This window comes from Peromyscus maniculatus, chromosome 2, assembly GCF_049852395.1.
Source record: "Peromyscus maniculatus bairdii isolate BWxNUB_F1_BW_parent chromosome 2, HU_Pman_BW_mat_3.1, whole genome shotgun sequence".
NCBI lineage: Eukaryota > Metazoa > Chordata > Mammalia > Rodentia > Cricetidae > Peromyscus > Peromyscus maniculatus.
Genome location: NC_134853.1, coordinates 115673545 through 115691343, shown reverse-complemented (window position 1 = coordinate 115691343; position 17799 = coordinate 115673545). Strand labels below are relative to the sequence as shown.

At 39.2% G+C, this 17799-nt stretch overlaps 1 protein-coding gene across 6 annotated transcripts in view; it reads left to right on the top strand.

The window, feature by feature from the left end:
* Positions 1 to 685: 685 nt before the first annotated feature.
* Positions 686 to 17799, top strand: part of Mysm1 (Myb like, SWIRM and MPN domains 1) — a 40735-nt gene continuing 23621 nt past the window's right edge. For 3 of the 6 annotated variants that reach the window (XM_015992856.3, XM_006974019.4, XM_042271414.2), the window contains exons 1-8: positions 686 to 806; positions 5279 to 5357; positions 6854 to 6924; positions 9661 to 9738; positions 9827 to 9850; positions 11594 to 11672; positions 13792 to 13890; positions 16094 to 16857. In XM_015992856.3, the coding sequence (XP_015848342.1) occupies positions 745 to 806; positions 5279 to 5357; positions 6854 to 6924; positions 9661 to 9738; positions 9827 to 9850; positions 11594 to 11672; positions 13792 to 13890; positions 16094 to 16857 (1256 nt within the window). In that variant the 5' untranslated portion in view covers positions 686 to 744. Of the gene's footprint in view, positions 807 to 1752; positions 1778 to 5278; positions 5358 to 6666; positions 6747 to 6853; positions 6925 to 9660; positions 9739 to 9826; positions 9851 to 11593; positions 11673 to 13791; positions 13891 to 16093; positions 16858 to 17799 lie in introns of those variants that run through there. The other 3 variants (XM_042271417.2, XM_015992857.3, XM_006974020.4) reach the window with 3 other exon arrangements.

The following is a 17799-nucleotide window of genomic DNA, read 5'->3' as shown; positions in this document are numbered from 1 at the left end:
ACTACCAGACAGGCTTTGTCCTTAAGGAAGTCACAGTCCAATAGCGGAGAAGACCGTGAGCCAAGGATTCTAACTATATGAAAGATTCTAAGGCAGAGAAGTACATAGAGGTGGTATCTAATTTCTTGGAAAACCTTAAGTTCTTTGCTTCCCAGCAATGATTTGTATAGGGTGAGCACTCGGAGGACAGAGTTTACGAGGCTAGTCTTCCTAGCTCTATGCTTGGACGATCACATCAACTTTCTGAGCCTGTTTCCTTATCGGTGACATAAAATCCATAAAACCTGCGCCTATCCCACTGGGTCATTTTAAGAATTCACTGTGGGAGGCGAGTGAATACGAGTGTGTGTGTGTGTGTGTGTGTGTGTGTGTGTGTGTGTGTGTGTGTGTGTGTGTGTGTTTAAATAGAACCAGAGGCAATCGTTGCCACACGCACAAAGTAGGGTCTCTCGTCCGAAAGGAAAGATACCTGCTGTGAGTAATCTCAAATAACACGTGAGAGAAGTGAGATACCCCAGTGTCCAGGGGCCTGGACGGGAACTGAGGGTGGAAAGGTGTGTGTGTTGGGGGGAAGTTTTTCACAGTCAATCTCCCCAGGTCTCTCCTGCCAGCCAGCACCTTTCCCCGGAAGCCCCGCCTCCCCAGCCGCGTGCGCAACACTGCAGGCCCCGCCCCCGGCCCGGCCCCGGCCCGGCTGGCTGCATCTCGCGGGATCTCGCGAGTACGCCCGGGTCAGGTGCAGTCATGGAGGCGGAGGAGGCGGATGTGGATGTGGAAGGAGAGGTGGTGGCGGCCGCACAGCCGGGGTGAGGCGCGGAGCGGGGTCCTGCGGGCCAGGCGGTGCTAGGCGAGGGCCGGAGGATGCGGTCTCCGGGTCCGCGTGGACGGCGTCGGGACTCGGGCTGCTCCCGGCCGGAAGTCGGCTGGGTCTGCGGGTCGGGGCGTGGCCTGAGCGCCGCCGGGACCAGACTGTTTTGCTCTGCTTCCCGGAATGCGGTGGACGCGTTCCGATTCGGATTCCTTTCTGCTTGCGCTCTGTCTCAGGCCCCTCACAGCAACTTGAACACGGGCGTCTAGTCCACGGGACCTGACTTCATAGACACTTGGTTCTGCGTCCGCAAGCGACCTTGGTCAAGGCGTTTGGTTCCTTCTTCGCAGAGAAAGTTGTGAAAACTTGCGGAGCGGCAGCTTAATTCAGGGGGTGGGGTCCAGGTTTTATAGCTGGACAATTCAGGTTTCCCTTCTGCATTTCTCTTCCTGTCTACTGTCATTGTGACCGTGGCCAAGGCATTTGAGCCTCTGCTCACTTGCTTGGAAACCAAGAATCAGGTGTCTGTCTTTCTGTTGTGAGCCTCGATGAAGTAATTGCGAAAGATGCTTTAGCCTATGTAAGATGCTCGACATTGTTCTCTACAGTTTTAGGGATAATACAGTGAAGATCCAGTGAGCGATGTTGTTAAATACCAGTGCCTGCAGGACGGGCAGTGTGGTTTTAAACTGAACCTGATTTGACACCTTGCTTTAGCAGTAAGAATTATCCCTCCTTTTAAGTAATGGGAGCCAAAGTGGGAACTCAGGTAGAAGCCAGAAGACCTGAGTTGTAAATGCAGCCAGTTACATTACTTGTACCTTGTCAGCAAACTTCGTTAGAACGCTGTTGACCTGTGTGCTGTTACTAATATTGGCTTATTTGGGTCCTGTATAGTGGCAGTCTCGTAAAATTCATCTGACAGGAGAGCTGCTCAACTGTATAAGAGTACCAGTCCTCCCCTATGAGGTACCATAATAAGGGACGTTTATGAACTCTTACAACGGTGATAATAACGTGAGGGGTAGTTAAGTTCATTTGATTATTTTTTCTCTGAAGTTCTTCAGCAGAACAATTGAAAAGCTATTTCGGGTAGCCTGAGATAACAACAGTTCTTTACATTGGTGTACTTATTCAGTCTTAAACAAGTGCTTGTGAGTTTGAGGTTTTTAAGTAAGTCAGTAAGACTTGTCAAGTCAGTGAGCTAAGTGGGCAAGGACAGTTGTTTGGAATTCATAAAGGAATGAATTCACCTTGGGTTCAGGCAGCATTACCTGAGAGCATTGGCTCTATGCCATTTTCATAGGTTTATCTTAACTTTTCTGGCTGTGTTTAGTTTTTCACCCTTTTTCTTGTTGTACCATTTTCTTGACAAGAGTCTACTGGTGGCATTTGTAATGGTTAACCTTATGTGTTAGGTCTCAAACCCAGGACAAGTGGCTGAGGTGCCCATTGACATTAGCTGGGCAGTGGTGGTACATGCCTTCAATCCCAGCACCTGGGAGGCAGAGGCAGGTGGATCTCTGTGAGTTCGAGGCCAGCCTGGTCTACAGAGTGTGTTCCAGGACAGCCAGGACTGTTACACAACGAAACTCTGTCTTGAAAAAGGAAAAAACAAACAAACAAAAACCCCCAAACCCCAGAACTCCTCCAGGTTTTCCTAGCATCCCTCAGTCCTTACCTGTTACAAGTTATGGCTGGCATACCCTGGGCCCTACCCTAAATTCCTCCAGCCCTAGGACTGGACTTCCCTTCCCCCAGCTCTTCCCTTTATAATCCAGCCATTTTGGTTACTTGGTCCTTTTGGTCTACCTTTTACTCTCTTGGTTGGTGGCTCCTCTCCCTTCTCTGTCTCCTCACCTGGTTCCACTCGGGGTCAAGTTCACTCTGGACTCTGCCAAATGTTTCAACCTCTGCCCATGCTCTCCCTTTTATCTACAATAAACTTTCTCCTCCACCATGCCTAGGAGCAGTCATGTCCTTCCTTTTTTTTTCCTCATTCACCATGCTTGCAGGATTATGAAGGTTCCTGATGTCAGCCACTGCTTAAGGAGTATTATTGACGGAATGGTGCCCTGTAATGCTGGAGTTAGAATCATCTTGAATTGAGTGTGACTGGTGCCCCTTAAGGTGTGGTATCACAGGGGACAATAGCATTTAAGGTGTTCTTGAGGATTAATTTGAAACATAATGCTTTTAAGTGCGTACTGAAAGCTAGGTACAAAAATGAAACATTGCATTTTGGTTTTCCTTCAACTATTATTTCTTCTCATCTTCCTTTTCTGTATGCTTTTAGAGACCTTGTTGTTGAAAGGTGTTTTTCCATAAGTCTTGTGCTCTCTGCCATACCTAGTGATATTTCTGAGCCTGGCATCTCTCCTGACTTAATTTCTTTTAAGTTGATTTGCTCTCTGCCATTCTGATGTAGAAAGATACAGTTCCTTACATTCCACCTAATACTTGCTTTCCCTATTCCTTCACTGAGCCACCTCTCCCTCTGAGCTTCAGATCAGGACTCTTAATTGGAAGCCACCAGCTTGTGTGTGTCTCACAAGTACCTCAGCATCACTTTATCGACTTCCTTCTTTAAGATCTGTCGCTGTTCAGTACATGACAGCAGCATCTAGCCACTCTCAAGGCACAGACCTGAACTCCCTCCCATTTCTGTCACCCCATTTTCTACTCCCCCATCTGGTCAGGTCAGTTATTAAAGACCCATTGGTAGTAAGTATCCTCTCAAACAACACTTTTCTTGCTCATACTGCTTTTTCATTGCTGTATTTCTGTGGTATTTTTATAATTATTTCTTCTACCACTATTTTTCTTGGTCCCCTTTCGCCCCTAAAGTTAAGTCTTTGTTACATCCAAGTTTGATTATGTTATTACCTTCAGTTTTCAGTTGGTTTTAAGGTAAAGGTTTTTTTTTTGTTTGTTTGTTTGTTTTTTATTGTGTCATCTTGTTTTGTTTGAGACAGATTCTCATATAGCTCAGGCTGGCCTTGCTGTGTATTGGACTGACTCCTCATCCTCCTGCCTCTACCTCCTAAGTTCTGGGATTACAGTTAAGTACCACCATGCCTGGGTAGTTTTGTGGTAAAGTATTCATTCCTTAACTATTACAGACCTCTAGTCCATTACCTACCTGCCTTGTTTACTCATTCATTCAACTGTTGATTACATTCTGTATGTCACCCCCTGGGTATACATAGCAATGTGAAAATGAAGCCCCTGCTGTCATAAAAGTGGAACAGACAATAAACCTTGTGTGTGTGTTTGATGGAGATAAATGGACAAGGGTGAAGGAAGATGATCCTGATGGCTTGCCAGCTTTTTCTTGTGCACTGACCTAGGAAGGCTCTTAAGGTGTGCAACTGTGGGCCCTTGGAACAGAGAGTGGAAACAGTGAAAGAAAGGGGGCAGACTGAATTGGGTTGTGAAGAAAAAGGAGCAAACTTAGATTTCTGGCTTGGACCGTTAGGGAGATTGAGGTTTCGGGGGAGGGGGGTCGCAGGCAAGAGAGGAAACTGGAAGCCTGGGAGACTTGGGAGGAAAGGTTGTTTTAAGCTTACTCATGTAAAGGAGATTCAGATAGGTGTTGAGATACATATATCACAGTGTTGTGTTGTTAATCCTCACGGTGGTATATTGTGAAAAGATTTCTGCCGTGAACTGGAAATGATAGGCCCACCTCTTGAACTCTTGGCAGACCTAGTTGTTTGTACAAAGGTTTCCTTCTGCAGACACGGTCGTAGAAGCCTTTATTAGTCTCCTTGGACTCACGGTTGACATGAGTTTAAAGCTGTTCAGTATCAACAGTTGAGAGAATGTTTTCAGTCCATAGAGTAAGTGTCTTAGCACTAGGTTAGGTCAGGAAAAGTCAATAACTTCACTAGGAAATGTAAATTTATATTTACCTTTTGTGTGTTTGAATTTGATATCATACCTTGAGACCCTCCAAAACCTGACTGTTCAGTCTTGCAAGTGAAACATATATTGTACTTATTATTTCAATGGAAAAAAATGACAAAATTAGTAAACTTTGATCTCATGGATCCAGAAACTTCCAAATCAAATTACTTTTAAAATTAAGTTGTTACTAAATTTCTTCAGTAGTTTTTATTTTGCTTCGTACATTAGTTTTATTTTGTTTTTTCTTCCTTTTGAGGGTGGTGAGGTTTGTGTCTTTGATATTTCTAGAAGATTTAGCTATAGTTTGTATGTGCATATGTAGACTTAGTCAGCCAAGACTCAGGTGGTGGCTGTGGGCGCAGCATGTTGGGGCGGTTGTGCTGCATCCTAGTTTTTCCTCACAGGCTTACAAGGCAGAGCAGGTACGTTGTAGTGTTCAGTCTTTGTTAAGGAGAGAAGGGATTTGCTTAGCATCAACAACTAGCCAGCCCCTGTCCTGTGTGAGTTATAGCTGTAAAGGAACATAATATCACTCTTCTATTAATTTTTGTATTACTACAGAAATGAGGAAAATCATACAGCATCAATTTTTCACGATCACTATCTTGATTCAACGTGGAGAAGGGAGAATGGCTGTCTTGTAAGTATGCTAAGTCAGGTGACTTCACACTGCTGCTAGTTGCCCAGAGTGCCTCTTTTCCTTTTTTAACTAAGTCTAATTCTCTACAATCACAGAGGTAGTATATGGAAACGCTTTAACAATAGAGGAACCTTTTTTTTTTTTCAACTATTAAAACAAATGATCTCTTGAGAAATTTAGAAATTTAGATCGAGTTTGATTTAGGTGTAGATCTTTCCCATTCCACATATTTGTCACCTTTGGTTTCCTCAAGTGAAAGATGGGCATAATCACGGAGTTCACGTCTTCATTTAGCAGTAACTGCATACATACCATCCCAGACAGTAGGGCAGGTTAACACTCAGAGTGTCGTCAAGATAGCTAGGACTTTGCTCTCATCAAGTCTATAGACAAAACAGGAGTCTGGCAATAAATAGGCAGACAAACCATGTAGACTGTGAAAGAAATAAGCAGTGTTGACTGAGGTTAGTAGGGTGGGGAAATACTTGAGGAAAAGTCAATAAAGGACCAAGGAGGTGACATTTAAGTTGAAATGTAACAAATGGATAAATGAATTACAAAAAACTAACATGCCAGGCAGAAGGAATAGTGAGTGCAAAAGCCAAGACATCATTGAAACATTTCTATAACTTTCAGTACAGACTAGTGGATTAATTTTTTGTCAAATATGCTTTGGGTGCTGTGGTAAAGGAAAGACTAGGGGGAAGCAAGAGTAGAAGCAGAGGGACTGATTAGGAACCACTTGCAATAATCCAAGCAAGCTTTTAGATAGTGGCTTGGTCCTGTATGTTCCAGAGGAGGTGTATGTAATTAGACAAGTTTAAATTAGAGTTTAAAGGTAGAACTGTTTAGTAGATTGCGTGTGGGAATGGAAGAGAAAGGGAAGAATCCATAATGACTCCTGGCTGTTTAAGTGGTTGACAGTGCTCTTTGCAAAGTTGGAAAGGCAGATGAAGACAGGTGATACTGAATTCTGTTTGGAATATGTTTCATTTGAGAAGCCAGTTAGACATTCAAAGGGAGATCTTATATGGGTAGTGACCATAGTAGTCTGGAGCTTGAAGGGATAGGAGTTAAAAATTTTGTAACTTTGAGAATTGAAATGAGTATGATCATTTACTCAGGATGTGGCTTAGAAAAAACAGAATTGGGTTTGGGAAACAAATTAAGTGTTCAGCAAAATGCCTGAAGCCTAGGAGTTCTTTTGTGAATGGCAGCCATTATTACTGCTTACAAGTAAGGGTATGAGCCTTGGAATCCAACAGGCTTTAATGTGAGGTTTCTTCTCTTCCACTGAAAATGCCACCAGTGCTGCAGATGCCTCTGTGGACTATGTATGCCTGTCTCAGAGTGATTGTGGAAGTCAAAATGTGGCTGTGTGCCCATTCAGTGAGTTGTAGCTGTTATCATTTATATTATTTCACTCAACGAAATAAGATAACTTTTTAAGTAATGAAATATATAGAGTTATACATTCCATTGTTTCTTTTAAATAGCCTTGGACTCTGGATAGCACCATCAGTGATGAGAACAGAGCTGTCATTGAGAAAATGCTGTTGGAAGAAGAGTATCCTTCATCGTTATGAGACGAGTAAAGGTTTCAGGGTTAAAAATGGATGAGTGCAAACATTACAGAAGAGGCCTTTGTAATTACTAGATGACTTTTTGGCCACAGACTTCAATTGTGTAATTTCATGTCACTTATCTATGCAAAAATGAGCATCTTTTACTGCTGCATCTGAGACTGACACAGTGTTTTTGTTGTCAGCCGTGTCTGCATGTAGAGTGTACATATTACATAGAAATGATAAAATATTTAAGCCAGAACCTTAATTCTAAGCCTCCATTTTCAAAGTAATAAAAGCTAAAACTCAGAGATACTTATCTGTGTGAGGCACACAATTAAAACATGTGGAAATTTTCACATTATACTCTGCAGTTTACAGATGTTATATGAGAGGAATTTTAAATGAAAAACACAAAATATAATTGATCCCCCACCCCAGAGGTTGTAGGTCTTTATTTTCGCTCAGCAGCTGACTGCTTATCCTGATTGACTTCAGTGTAACTTCTTTTTTTTTTTTTTTTGGTTTTTCGAGACAGGGTTTCTCTGCGTAGCTTTGCGCCTTTCCTGGAGCTCACTTGGTAGCCCAGGCTGGCCTCGAACTCACAGAGATCCACCTGGCTCTGCCTCCCAAGTGCTGGGATTAAAGGTGTGCGCCACCACCGCCTGGCTTCAGTGTAACTTCTTTAGACACAGTTTTCTTATGTCAAATGAGAGGACATCAGTAATTTCAGAAAATTTAAGAAATTAGTAATTTCTGATTTTCTGGCTTTTAAAGATTACTAATGAATAGTGGCTTATTTTTAACTTTTTCATATGCATTTTATGGATATCTGTCCACTATTATTGTTATCATTATTTATGTGTGCGTTTTGTTTACATGTATATCTGTGAACCTCTTGTGTTCCTTGTGCCTGTGGAGATAATGTGGTCAGATCTGGAACTGGAGTTAGAGTTGAGAGCTGCCACGGGGTGCTGGAATCGAACTCAGGTCTTCTGGAATAGCAGTTAGTGTTTAATTGCTGAACCATCTCTCCAGCCCTCTCTGTCCACTGCTTAATCCAGAGTTTCTGTTATTTTATTCCCAACTGCTTCTGTTAATTTAAGAATGTTTTCTATGTCTTTAATTGCCATTGGTTAGCCCTTTACTCCGTAACTCTCCCCAGATATTGCCTAGATTATTTTTTTTAATGAGCAGCACATATAATTTCCAAATTCCTAATAGCCTCATTTAAAATAAAATAAATGAATTTTTATACCATAGAATTTTTTACAACATATTTTTTTAAAAATATTAGCTTATATGAAAATTGTGTGGTGTGTGTGTGTGTGTGTGTGTGTGTGTGTGTGTGCGTGCATGTGTGTGTGAGTACTCTCGGGCATGCAGGCACATGTTTGTATGTGGTTGACTTCAGGTGTTTTCTTTATTCACTCTCCAAATTATCTTTTGAGGTGAGGATTCCTATGAACCTGAAGCTCACTGATGTGACTAGCTAGCTAGTCAGAGGCTCTAGGGATCCACCCGTGTCTGCCTCCTAGTACTGGGATTGTATGTGCACAAAACTACGGCTCCTAGCTTTTTACGTGAACACTAGGGATCCTTTTTAGATACTTAAGATCGTATAGCAGACACTGATTGAGCCATGTCCCCATCCCCAAATGAAAACATCATTAACATTTCATACTAAGTTTTTAGAATCCATGATACATTCTATTTTAGCATTACATCTCAGTTAATGCTAGTTGTTTTCCAGATGATTGATCCACACATTTGACTAGTACCCATAATATTGAGCAGTGCAATTCTAGGTTATTGAACACTCAAGTAGTCACTTGTTTACTTCCAGATGTAGAAACAAGTAAGAATTAAACTTAAGCATTTAGACTCTTAATATATTTTAGAGGATAAGGAGAATCTCTAGTACATAGCCTAACGTGACATGTAGTTGATATTTGCTGAATAAAGAATAGTTCAGATTTAAGAGAACAGGTTTTTTTTGTTAAGGTTTACTTGTTTATTTAAAGTTTTTTTTTTCCCATTTTACATATTGCCCACTGTTCCCCCTTCCTTCCCTTCTCCCACTGCCTCCCACCTTCCCCTATCCCACCCCTACCCACTCCTCATAGGGGGTAAGGCCTCCCTTGGGTATTCAACACAGGCTGGCATACAAAGTTGGGGTAGGCCCAAGCCCCTCCTCCCTGTATCAAGGCTGAGTAAGGCATGGCACCGTAGCTGATGGGCTCTAAAAAAGCCAGTTTGTGTACTCAGGATGAGTCCTAGTCCAATTGCCAGGAGACTCTAGCAGCTAGTTCCAGCAATGCTGAGGGGGCCGTTTCTTAGCAAAATTGATGTTGTTTGTATTAGTGTATAGAAGAATCCTGAACGCTTTACTGTGACTTTTAAAAATATGGAAACAATGGTTCCCAATTTAGCCAGCACAACAAATTCATCTATTTTACTATTCAAATTGTAGAAAAGAAAAAAATTGAGCTACTTTTCTTAGTCACTTGTGGTAGAGAAGAGAAGGGAAACCAGCATTGCTGTGGTGCAGGCATTGTGTTTTGTGTTTTGATATGTGATCATTCCTACAGGTAACATGTAAAGCATGGACTCACAGCCCTGGGCAAGCTTCAAGAAGAATAGGTTTTGATTACATTTGAATGTCTTCACCAGTCTGCGTACTTAATATTATATAAGAATTATGACTTTAATATTAAGTTTCCTTAATAATTACGTAGGTATTATTTGTCTAACAAATCACTTCCAGGAAAATTCTGGGTTAATCAAAAGGAAGATGATAAAAAATACACAAACAGGTAAAATCAATTATAGTATTGTTAAAAGTTTTGAATTGCAGATTTAGGAACTTCTTCACAAGCTTCCTATTTTTTTTTCCTTGTGCAGTCTGCAGAAAACAGCAAAAATCATGTATGTACCTATTTTCTATTTTTAAAACCTTTTAAAAAATAAAAATCCTTTTTACTTTTAATTACGTGTGTTCACTTGTGTCCCTGCATGGTTGGTTATGGGTGTGTGAGTGCAAGTGCCATGAAAACCAGAGGTGTCAGGTCCATTGGAGCTGGAGTTATAGGCAAGTGTAGCCTGGTAGGAGGGTAAGCAATTGAATACTGTTAACTACTGAGCCATCTCTCCAGCCCCTTTAAAACCTTTTTAGATCAGTTAAAAATTACAAGAAAATTCTTTTTTTTTTTTTTTTTTTTGTTTTTTTGTTTTTTTTTTTTTTTCGAGACAGGGTTTCTCTGTGTAGCTTTGCGCCTTTCCTGGAGCTCACTTGGTAGCCCAGGCTGGCCTCGAACTCACAAAGATCCGCCTGCCTCTGCCTCCCGAGTGCTGGGACTAAAGGCGTGCGCCACCACGCCCGGCTAAAATTACAAGAAAATTCTTAACAGTTAGATATAGTCAATGGGAAAGCGGTCTTGATTCAAAGGACAGGATTTTTATTTTAAAGATGTTTTTGGCACAGATGTTAGAATACATACTTTTATGCCATTATTTATTTGCCAGAATTTTTTTAAATGTCTATCAGCAGTTCGTCCTATCATAAAGATACATTACTAATTGACTTGATTTCTGTTCTGTCTGATAATTTTAAATTTGTTACATACAATTTCATTTGCATCTGTGGCTTCTGAAAATTACCTAGTAAAATTGGGCTGGGCTTAGTGGCTCATGCCTGTAATCCCAATAGTTGGAAGGCAGAATCAGAACCCACAAGTTCAAGACCAGCTTGAACATAGTGAGTTCTAGGCCAACTAAGACTATATAGCAACATCCTGTCTCAAAGAATTCTAGATCTAGATTCTAGATTCTTTTTAATTGGAAGAATGGTCATTATTTATAAACATAAGTTTGAGTACTGAGCAGACTTTGGCTTTTATATTTTACTACATAAAGTGAAGTTAGTGAGAGGATTGGATGCTTGATGAAATTGGAGAACTTCCTTAGTATGCTTTAATTTCATATGATACAGAATTTAAAAGCAATAAATGTGATGCCATATTTTTATGATTTAAAATCTTGGGCATTGAGAATATGTTAATGGCTGCTGTTTGTCTTCAGTCTGAGGAGGCCTATTTGTTAACCAGAGAGACTTCCTTTGATGTCTTTTAGTGCTGTCTTCACTCAGATGCAAGGAATATATATATATATATATATATATATATATATATATATATATATATATAGTGTGTGTGTTTTATATATATTATTGTTTATATATATTATTTCAATCTCATTGTGGTAGAGATAAGGAACAGGTAAAGCTTACTGTCTAGGTGCCAGCTGCAGTAGCTGCCTCCTTCCCCTCCTTTTTTAGTAGACTAGAAGTCTTGGTTTTAGCCAAGTGACTGACTGACTGGTTCTCAACCTGTGGGTTACAGCCCATTGGAGGTTCCAACAGCCCTTTCACAGGGATCACCTAAGACCAACAGAAAACACATATTGTTACGCTTCATAACAGAATAGCAATGAAAATAGTTTTATGGTTGGGGGGAGTCATCACAACATGAGGAACTGTATCCAAGGGTTGCAGCATTAGGAAGGTTGAGAACTACTGGTCTATAACCTTTAGCTGCATAAATATAGAATGTTCCATTTCAGATTTTTTTTTTTTTTTTTTTTTTTTTTTGCAATTCCTCTTTTTTCTTTCAGGGTACATTCTCCTACAAAACCAGCCAGTTATTCAGTAAAGTGGACAGTAGAGGAAAAAGAACTGTTTGAACAAGGACTGGTAAGTAGAGAATATTTTAACTTAAGGTAAAACTATTCTAGAAGCAAAATTAAAAAAAAAAAAAAAACCTTGTGTACTTGCAATAGGAGATAAGCTGAATTCTTTCCTTTTCATTCAACTGTTTAGCATTGTGCATAATCCACATTTTTCAGAACATGTATTTGAAGACCAGAAACATTTTTTGTATGAATGTATCACTGAAATCTTTTTAAACGTATAAGTTACGAAGAATAAAAAGTATGTGTGTGATTCAAATACTAAAAATACTTCATAACATGACGAAATGTTTAATAAAATAACCATGAATTTTTAAACTATCAAGAGTAGGTTGTATTTTTTCATTTAGGGTACATGTGGCTCAATTATACTAAATTTGATTTTGAGATTGTATATAAATTATACATAGTATATGATATGTATAGAACATTTTAATAAATGAATTACATACAAATTATGAGAAGTAAAATATGTTGGTATTTTTCTAGTCAGTAGAATGGCAGCTGTGTATTACAGTGTTTTAATACAAATACATAAACTTATCTGGAGGTTTTCTTCCTCTTTTTTTTTCTATACGATGATAGTTATGTTGGCTTTTTTTCTGTTGTCTGACAGTCTAACAATTTATTTAGGATGGATAACTTCGATGTTTGCTCTTTATCAAAGACTAAATATGCATATGCTCATATTTGCAAGTTCATAGTTTGTGAACTTAAAGATTCTGCTTTTGTTTTTATTGTTGGCATTAGTGATGGTTATAGGGACCTATTTGTGTGTTCAGAACTCACACTTAACCTAAAGTTATTGGGTAATAAGTCTCGCTTTCGTTTCCGAGGTCATCAGTTAGCTTTTCTCTGTATATCATAGGGATGTTTGGCCCATATGTAAGCAGATGAGAACTTATTTATGTAGATTCGTAGATAATTTAAACAGAATGATTTCCTACAGAAGAAAATGCTTTGATTTATTGGACAATTGTTGTGTTGCCCACTTTTATCCATTGATACAGTTTCAGGCTTGTGAGGGAATGTGGTGGTGCTGATGTTGAAGGAAGATTTTATTCTTTCTGTTTCTTTAGTGTGGGGCTATATCTTTACTGCACTTTGAAACTGATAGATATTTTCTATGCTCCTCTTGCTAGTTTGTCTTTCATTTTCTTAGTGTTCAAGCCCTGTTATCCCAAAAGATCTCAATTAATTGAGGTCCCTCCTGTCTCTAAATGTGTTTCATGATACCAAGTCATTGGCCTTCACTCCACAGTAAAAAGAACTTATTCTTCAGTTAGTTAATACAAGCTAGGTATTACTATTAAATAAGTTATAACAGTTTTTTCAGAAGTACTTTGAGTTTTAACATATTGCCCATCTGAATAACAGAAATAAGTGCATAAATGAAGCTCTACCATCTGGGTCAGATCTTTAAAGATATTTTACTACCACAAGATATGGCTACTTGGTATGTAGTTTGAGTCTGAGGAGGTTTTTCTGGGTTGTATTTAGTTGTTTTTTGTTTTGTTTTTGTTTTGCTTTTCATGGCTTTAAGAATTCTAAAAAAAGGGGGGGTGTTGTTGGTCTACTGTGGGAAATATCTTGTGTTAGTGAAGATTTATGTGCTAAATAAGGTTTAGACTTGGTATCTAAATGTCCACCATATGTCTAGAATTGTGTATTTTCTCTTTTGCACTTGAAATCTCCATGGGAACGCCCAGGGTGTGGCATAGCCTTTGGCTCCATAGCCTTTGGCTCCTTGGTCTACTTCATCTGTCATTGAATTTTGAAAGTCATTGCACTATGTACCCTCGTTTCACTGTATACCCAGTATAGATTGTTTGCTGTAGGATACTTAAAAGGTATTGTAGAGTATAAAGTCTGAGTTTAAAAGTTGCAATTCGTGTAGAATGTGTCCAGTTGATTTTGTAAGAAAAAATTAAAAAATGTCACCTACCTCTCTTTTGGGCTGTTGTAAGTCATTTTGTTTAGTTTTCGGAACTCTTGAGTCAAAGAAACATGGATTTTGATTTTTAAGAGCATAGTCTAATAAATCGAGTTTTATTTTGTGGCTACTGTTTGAAATATTACTGAGTAAGGACTCCAAAGCAAATTTGTCTCCATTTTGATTACAGGCTAAATTTGGCCGAAGATGGACCAAAATCGCAACACTAGTTGAAAGTCGCACAGTTTTACAAGTGAAGAGTTACGCCAGACAGTACTTTAAAAATAAGGTAAGCAGAGTACAGATATCCTAAATAATAATAAAATTTTGGATGAAGTTAGTAAAACAAATACTCAATATAGACAGTAAATATAGTCTGGATTGTTTTGGTTTTGGGTTTTTTGAGGGGGTTTGTTTGTTTGTTTGTTTTTTGTTGTTTTTGAGACAGGATATCTTACTATATAGCCCCAGCTGGCCTAGAACAATATGACAGTCATCCTGAATGCTGAGATGTAGGCATGCATCATTACCTCCATCTAAGTAGTCTTATTGTTAATACTTTTTATAGCTAAAGTACTTTATATTTACAACATGTATGTGTTTTGGATCTTTAAAAAAAATGGATTACGTTTATTTTATGTGTGTATGTGGCCATGCATGTGTGCCACATGGCAGAAGTGTGGAGGTCAGAGGACAACTTGGGAATAGGTTCTCGTCTTCCACCATGTGGGCACTAGTGATTGAACTCATCTTGTCAAGCTTGGCTTACCCACTAAGTCTTCTGTCTGGCCCAGTGGATTGTTGGTTTGTTTATTTGCTTTTTGTTTTTTAATTTTTAAAAACGGTTTGGAGCAGCCATTTCCTAGCTGCAGCTCATGATGGGTGACTGAGAATGAAGCTGAGCACATTGTAGCTGATGGTGCATGTTGCCATGCTCCAGCACCTCTTCAGGGTTCTGAAAGTTGCTGTGTTAAACAGGAAAGTAGTTGTTCATTCCAGTCTTTAAAGCCAATAGTATTCCTAAGAGGCAATGGTTAGCAGCCTAATACTTCCTCTGGAAAATACCTATTCTTCTATAAATATTTGTGCTGTAGAAGAAACCTGTGGAAATTTTTAGAGTTTAAGGGGTATAAATGCTAACATAGGGTTATGAAATCTGTCTAAAAACAGACAGGTTTTTATTGTTACAAGAACTGTCCGAAAATCTTAATAAATTTGTTCAGAAAGTAGTTATGATCTAGTTCCTTAATTTTTCAAATAATTTGTTCTGTATTTAGCTGTGTACATTTAAAAAAATTAGGATGCTTTATTTTTATTTTATATGTGTGGATGTTTTGCTTACATGTATGTGTGTAGACCACAGTGTCTCCAGTGCCTGCAGAGGCCAGAAGAGGGAGGGCATTGGATTCTCTAACTGGAGTTAGAGGATAGCTGTGAGCTTTCATGTGGGTTCTGGAAAGCAATCCTGGGACTTCTAGAAAAGCAGGCAGTACTCTTTTAACTGCCGAGCCGTCTCTCCAGCCCCAGTTGTGTTGTTTTGATATTTAGAATTTATAACTGTGTTTATTTGAGATCTGGGAGCATATGTGATATTTGGAAATGCCTTAAATGAGATTTTTTTTCTAATGTAAATAACGTGCTTTACTAGGTGTGCTTTATTCAGTATAGCAAAAAATTGCAATCATTCTAGTTATCACCAGATGATTGGATAATGGAACTTTGGTGTGTGTGTGTGTGTGTGTGTGTGTTAGAATAGTATCCAGCTTTAAAGAAAAATGAAATTATAAAATTCATAGGAAGATGGATGGAATGTATATGTAGTATTAAGCAAAACCATACTATCTCTGAAAGACAAAAACTGGGTATTCTCTCATACGTGGGATCTAGTCAGTAATATATGTATATATGTAAGCAAATGTATGCATGGGTGCAGTATAACATGTTGAAAAGAGCACAAGGAAGGCTAAATATTAGGGGATGAGTATGGACTGAGTGCGGGTGATGGATATAATGTATGAAAGAGGATATAAAGTTAATTCTGCCAGGCAGTGGTGGCATACACCTTTAATTCCAACACCCAGGAGGCAGAAGTAGGCAGAGCTCTGACTTCTCTTGAGTTCTGAATTTAATGCTAGCCTGGTCTACAGATTGAGTTCCAGGACAGCTAGAGCTACACAGAGAAACCCTGTCTTGAAAAACAAAACAAAACAAAACAAATTTTTTTTTCCAGTTCTAACTTTGTCAAGATGTTTTCATTTTTGGTGGTGGGTAAGTGCATAGAAATATAGTCAATAGTGAAAGTGTAAAATCCACAGTTTCAGAATGGCTCTTCTAACTATGTACAAGTTCTGTAGGATGTTTAAAAAGCAAGTAAAGATAGGATGGCTGTTAACATATACTTAGTTTAAAAAATATTTCATCTAATTTTTTGTGTAAGGTGATTAAGCTTCAAATCTTTATATTATGTGGATGCTATTTTGATTCTTAATAAGGTAAAGTGGAATATGGAGAAAGAAACACCAACTCAGAAGAGCAGCAGTGATCTTCAGGTTAAAAAAAAAGATGAAAGGACAAAGGTGTGGGCAGCATCCTGTTTAAGGGGGCGTGCTGATCCTAACTTGAATGCTGTAAAAATTGAAAAGTTATCTGATGATGAAGATGTAGACATCACAGACGAACTGGATGAGTTGACTTCTCAAACACCACAAAAGAGTTCTGGCAACCATCTTGCTATAGACATTCCTAATAGTAAAATTTGTACAGCCAACCAAGGAGAATTCATATGCTCAGAAGGCCTACTAGCTGCTGCTGCTTCTTCTTCTGGGGAGAATCTTCAGAACGTGAAGCAAAGTGAAGTAGAGGAATGTTCAAGCTCAGCAATTACATCTTGGGCTGTAAGACTGAACAATAATGGCAAAAACACAGTTGAATTAAGGGAGAAGTACAATAAACTGGCTGAAGAAGACGATGTGCAAGATGAAAAAGAGATAGCAGATGAATCCAAGCACTCCCCTTCTCCAGAGTCCTGTGACAGTCAGCAGGATTCAAGTGGAAATGAAATGCTTTTGCCTCCTTTCCAAACGGTGGAGGAAAGCCATGAGGGAGAAGAGCTTAAGCCACCAGAGCAAGAAGTGGAAATAGATAGAAATATCATTCAAGAAGAAGAAAAGCAAGCAATTCCTGAGTTTTTTGAGGGGCGCCAAACTAAAACACCAGAACGCTATTTGAAAATTAGAAACTACATTTTGGATCAGTGGTAAGAATTATATTGCACATGTTCTAAAAACTTGATACACTGAAGTATATTGATTAGGCCCATGCAGAATTGAGGATTTGCTAGAGATCCAAAGAGCTTTCGCATGTCCTCCTTCAGTAGTCAAGATTTAAAGTTTCTCATAGTGAACCTCTTTAAAACTTTGGTAAGCATGGTCATTCATTGCTATCATAACACATCTGTCTTTGTGTTGTGTGTGAGCCTGGGAAGAAGGGAATGAGCATTGCTGGGTGGCGGGGGACAGTTTCTTGGGGCAGTATTGGGAAGCTATATCTATCAAACACTACTGTCTGGGAAAGGAAAGAATTTCCAGTTTTCACATGGATTTGAGTATAAAAGGAGGACAAACCTAGAGACAGGAGTGTCATTAAACATGGCTGTATTGCAGACTGTTCTCAGAAATAGCTTTTCAATGCTTGCAACTATGAATGTGGAATGAGCTCAGTTATTAAACCAAAAGATCATAGTCCTTATTAATCTAAATACGCTGAAAGTAACTGGACTTGTTCATGGGAGCTTATTAATAAGCCTTGGGCATCCATAGTCGCTATTAATGTTTTAGAGCACTTCCCAATCCTTTGGGTGGGGATTCTCTGTTGTCCTTTATATTCTCTTCTGTCAAGGGTTTTCCTGTCCTGTTGCAGTGACTTTCTGCTAGAACCTAGAATGTTACTGAAGATTGACATGTTAAATAGCTCTCATTTCACTCAGGTAACATGAACTTACTTGGCTTTTAAAGACAGCCATGTTCTAAACAAAGCGTTTTTGCACTGATGAAAGCGCTAAAGAACCGACTTGGCTAAGGATGTCGTGAGAGTAAGGGATACTTAGGAGAAACAATTGACATTTACGTAGTGCTTTGTGGTTTACAGAAAGCTGCCCTGTATCTTCTCATCTGAGTCTTCACAACAGTCCTGTGAAGTA